The 5,020-nt window shown below is 56.4% G+C and overlaps 2 protein-coding genes and 1 pseudogene across 2 annotated transcripts; 1 reads left to right on the plus strand and 2 right to left on the minus strand.

Moving 5' to 3' along the window:
- Window positions 1–183: 183 nt before the first annotated feature.
- Window positions 184–544, plus strand: ACA1_349320 (ankyrin repeat-containing protein; the record flags this gene model as incomplete). Its single annotated transcript, XM_004335107.1, has 2 exons — window positions 184–374; window positions 448–544. 2 exons carry the CDS (start codon window positions 184–186, stop codon window positions 542–544), a joined length of 288 nt encoding a protein of 95 aa, XP_004335155.1.
- Window positions 545–1,535: 991 nt separating this feature from the next.
- ACA1_349330 lies at window positions 1,536–2,309 on the minus strand (annotated as a pseudogene).
- A 454-nt stretch (window positions 2,310–2,763) lies between these two features.
- ACA1_349340 (uncharacterized protein) lies at window positions 2,764–4,949 on the minus strand (the record flags this gene model as incomplete). Its single annotated transcript, XM_004335108.1, has 9 exons — window positions 2,764–2,900; window positions 2,997–3,120; window positions 3,224–3,352; window positions 3,479–3,692; window positions 3,793–3,883; window positions 3,971–4,057; window positions 4,159–4,582; window positions 4,656–4,778; window positions 4,881–4,949. The coding sequence occupies 9 exons, from the start codon at window positions 4,947–4,949 to the stop codon at window positions 2,764–2,766; spliced, it is 1,398 nt and encodes a 465-aa protein (XP_004335156.1).
- Between the last annotated feature and the right edge of the window lie 71 nt (window positions 4,950–5,020).

Here is a 5,020-nt window from a genome sequence, read left to right on the forward strand (position 1 = left end):
GCTCGCTTGCTGATATCCCGCGGCGTCGATCCCAAGGACAACCCTGAGGTCCTTTCGAGAGCCGTGCTCCAAAACAACGTCACCCTAGGCACGACACACCACCGCACATAGCGTTCGTTACCTACAGAACTCTGACACCTCACACATACCACACACCACACACCACACACACACACACACACAATGCTGCATGCTTGCCTGTCGCGCATCACAGCCCAGCTTTTGCTGGATCACGGAGCCGGACAACACGTCAATGTGGTCTCCGGCACCGGAACCCGGGTGTCGCTGCCGCTGCATGTCGCCGTGACGAAGGGCTACCACGAGATGGTGAAGCTGCTGCTGGCTCACGGAGCCGACCCCCGCCTCCAGTCGCGGTACTTTCCCCCTAGGCCGCTCGGGAGTTGTTGAGGTTTAGGGCTCATTTGTTCGTGTGGTGGCCCCCTGCAGGGACGGGCGATCGGCGGTGGACTTGGCCCAGAGCAACAGCGCCATCCTGGCAACCTTGCTTGAACAACAAGCCCCGGCAACAGCTACGTTACACTGAAGAAATCACAACACAGATGGAATTACATAGAAATGGATGTTGTTTCTATATGTTTAGAAGCATACACACAACACCATGTGCCGTTTCACTTGCTCAAGGGCAAGAATATCATGGCACTGGTGAAGACATGCATAATTCCTTCACAAATTCATCTGCTTGCAAAGGAATAGGGAAAATCTGGTACCACCACCCATGACTTTCAAATCTTCCTCCTCAACCTTGAATGTCAGCTCCCCATGGATGCACTCTTCATCATGGACAATGCATCCATTCACCACACCAACAAGATTCATCACAGAAGACAAAACAAAATATACCAAATAAAGACATACCATGAGGCAAGCGTCATCAATCCAGCACTTGCCTCATACTTGTCACAGCAAGCTTCCTTTGCATCTCCACCTTTGTCTGCTTCTGCTTGTGCAGGAGAGGAGTAGCTTATGCAGTTGTACATTGAAAAGTTGTGACATGCTCCTTGTCCAGGTCAAAGGCCAAGTAAATCTGGCATGAAGAGCCACCTTTAGAAGTCATTGATGGTTATGTGTTCTTGCTAGCAGCCATTCAAGCTGCTACCAGTACTTCCAGCATCAAGTGGGAACCATGGACAAGGAGGGGCCTTCCATTGCTCTTGACTTGACAACAAGCAACTGTGGATGGCTAAACCATGTGTGAATGTCCACATCAGCTACAAGAACCTTAGTACAGCTCTCCCTCTCCCTAACACCCTCCATTCCCACGCGCAGAGTGATTGGTGATAGATGTATGCAGACTCTGCCGCACGTTGTGACCTGTTGAGGATAGTCGCTGCTCGAGTCTCACGTACTTGTGTTGTATAAAGTTGCACATACACGCGGAAACTGTCCACCTTCCATCCACCAGGTGCGCGGGTGGACAACATGGTCTTTTCACCGTCTACCGCTCAATTCAAGTCGTGGCGTGAACGGCGAAACGGTGTTTTTTAAAAAAAAACAGGTTTACAGAAAAGCTGACGCTAGGGGTACTTGGCCAACAAGGCAGCGAACTGGGGCTGCCTCTCGATCTCCTCGTAGACGGCGTTCAGCACCAGGAGCTTCGGACCGAGTTGGAAAGCTGCGTTGTCCGACTTGTGGTCGACGTTGTCACCGTAGGTCGGGTGGTCGTCCTGGGACTGGAGGAACCGCATCGCGCCTGGATCGTCGCCCATCCTTACGAACAGGATGTTGATGCGGTCACCACCGGGATCGCGCTTGTATATTTCGTTCTTGATAAACGCCTCGACGGCCGCCGTGTCGTCCGGGACTCCGTCGGTGAACACGATGTAGAGGAAGTTCTCGACGTCGTTGAGCTCTTGCAGGGACGCCTGGAAAGCCTTGTGCATGGCCGTCGTACCTCCGGGTCTGTACCTTCTCGCGTTGGCGAGGAGAATGTTGGGGTCCTCCACCTCGAGACGGACAACGTCGTGGTTGAAGAAGTAGACCGGGAGCTTGCGGTCGGTGTCGAACTGGATGAGCTCGGCGGTCATGCTCTTGAGGATCTTGATCAAGTTGTCGAAGCGAGTCCACTTGCCACGGCCCAGGAGACCGTCACGACCGACGCCATCGGGGTCTACGTCGCATTCCTCCATCGAGCCAGAGATGTCTACCAGAAAGATGAGCTGAAGGTTGTAGAGGTCGGTCTCCTTCGCGTCGAGGCCGCTCTTGATAAAGTTGGCTTCCTGGTTTATCTGAGCAGGCCGAGAGGTCTCGAATTGGCTGGGGTTGAAGGGGAAGGCTGGCTGCTGGGTCATGTTCGGTGTGTACTTGGTTGGAGAGAGTTGTGATGCAGTGTTTGGGAGAGAGTGGGCCTGTCCATTTAACTGCACAAATTCACCCCAACACCGTTGCCATTGGTTGCTGTTTGATAGGTGACGTTCCCAACAGCAACGGTTCCCATTTTTCCCAACAGTTCTTGGACTTTTATAGAACTTTGCAGTTTCTCGGTAAGAGGCAATTAAATGCGCCCATTAACCTTTTTGGATGGATGCGTGTAACCCCTACGGTGTTCACCTGAGCGACAAAACGTCGCCCACCTGGAGTGCAGAAGACAACAAGGAAGAAGCCGACATGATGGTCAAACTGTTGTTGGGTGAGGCCTCACTTGCGGTTACCGAACACTGGAAACGTGGCGCCCTGTTGAGAATTCAGCCTAAAAATCAAACCTGCAATTCGCTGCAAGAAAGAGGTGAGGTGCGCACCGATCCATCATAGATTGCGCTCCGCCTCGGCGCGGGCGTCGCTGAGAGCGCACAGCCACAGGTTGTCGCCCGGTCGCACGAAGGCATGCGGTCGGTCGGCCATCGGCTGCTTGCTGAGCCACACCAGGCCCTGCATGATCAGCTCTGCGTAGTCCAACACATAATGACACAACACACAACACACGGTACCACCGTCAGTGCGGGTGTCGCATATGCTGTGAGTGTGTGTGTGTGTGGGACCTGCAGCAGGCTCCTCCTCGTCAATGACGGCAGCGCCGGGAGGCATGGTGAAGGAGGTGACGACAAACGTCACGGGTCCCGCATAAAACGGGCAGTGGTGCCCTGGGCGCTCCAAGAGCGGAATCTGCCGCGTGCCGAACCCGATTGACCCGAGTGTTGTCCGTCAGCACGCAACACGCAAGGCACTCACGGCACTCACGCAAGACACACGCCACGATTAAACACACCTTGAGGCGCTCGAGAATGCGCGCGGGACCAAAGCCGGGCGGCGCGTTGATGAGGTGCAGATTGACGAACAGGCCGTCCTCGAACTGGCCCTTGCCCTCGCCCAAGAACCCGTGCAGCTCGCGGAACACCTGTTGCGTTGCGTTGTGGCGTGCGTGTGCGTGTGCGGTAGTGCGTGAGGCGTGTGTTGTTGCGTGAGAATGCACTTGATGGGTCCATCATTCATTGCTCTATGGTGGTGGGCAGATGAAGAGGACCTGTTCCTGGTAGTCCGGGTCGGCCATGCGTTCGCAGTCGATGGCGTAGATCGCGTGCAGTCGCGTGTACCTCTTCCCGTTCCACTTGAGCCAGTTACCGATCTTCAGCCCACGAAAGTGGACCGCCACAGTGTACTCTGGCGGCTCCTCGTCGTCGTAGTTGGCCGGATTCGCCTCCTCGCCGGTTTCTTGCGCCGACCGGTTCCACCAATTCCTGCAATCACCACCATTTTTTTAATTTAAAAAAGAATAATATTATTACTTATTAGGATTATTAATTAATTAATTATCAATACAGGGGGGCCAGAAAATACCTGGGCCGACGCACGGCGCAGATGTTGGTCCAGCTGGACTTGTCCCACTTGTGGGCTGGCGGGACGCAAATGCGCAGCACCCGCGCATTGCCTGCACACAATTTCAATTATTTAAATAGAAATTATAAATTAAATTATAAATTAAACAAACACATCACGCGCGAATCGATTGTCGCACCGGCGGGACTAGTGACGTCGACATTCTCGATCACTGACGGCAGCGGCGGGTCCTCCATGTTCCACGACCCCATGTACCGCAGCCTGCCTGGCCAAGACCGTCGTGCAACAGTGCGGCCGACGTTAGTTCGCTGCCTAAGCTCGCCACACGGCTGCCGTGCGGGGGCGGAGGAGTACTCGTTTACGCACCGGAGCAGATGCCCTGCTTGATGGTGTCGATGATGGCCGACAGGCGCGCGAACGACGTCTCGCCCGCCACCAGCACGCCCCACGCGCAGAAGGTCTGCCACGTCTGCACCATCTCCCCCATCCTGATCGATCGATCGCCGATCACATCAGCCACACGTGCACCGCACACGACAAGAAGGGCGGCGGCTCCGAACCGTTTGTAGGCGCGCTTCCATCCGCCGCCCTGTCGCCCGCAGCTGTCCGCGCCTCGCTCGCCGCGCACAAAGGCCAGCAGCGCGCGCCGCGTCGCCGTCTCGCTCTCATCGTCGTCGTCGTCGCTGCCGCTCGGGCGCGCCTCTGCGGCGGCGACCGAGTGGACGAAGGTCTCGAACACGGCGACGGCCGGCATGTCCAGCCATGCATTGGCGCGCGGCGCCTCCACCTCCTGCGCCGCAGTTGGTCGGTTGCGAGTGGTGAGAGCGCGACGGTAGGAGGGGTGGTCGGGCGGGGGGGGGTACGTGGTAGGGGTGCGGGCCGACGTGTTCGCCCCAGAAGTCGGACCCGAAGCGACGCAGGAAGAGCGTGGCCCACACGGCATCAGCTTCGGCCTCCCTCGCCATCGCGCGGCTCGTTTGCGCCACCTGCCAGGCCAGCCACAAAAGAGCACAAGATAAATATTCTCTCCAATAACTTAATTTTTGTGGGCAGGCAGTGAGGGGTGGTCGGTCGGGGGCAGGGGGTACGTTGGCGAGGTCGCGGGGTTCAAGGTGGAGCAGCACGCACGCGCGCACGTTGTCGTCCAGTCCCGCCATGTTGTCGTGGCCGCCTTCATCGTTCTCGTCACGTTGAACTATCTTTGAGTGGCACGCTCAAATGTCGGGGC

This window comes from Acanthamoeba castellanii, assembly GCF_000313135.1.
Source record: "Acanthamoeba castellanii str. Neff unplaced genomic scaffold scf7180000084690, whole genome shotgun sequence".
NCBI classification, from domain to species: domain Eukaryota; phylum Discosea; order Longamoebia; family Acanthamoebidae; genus Acanthamoeba; species Acanthamoeba castellanii.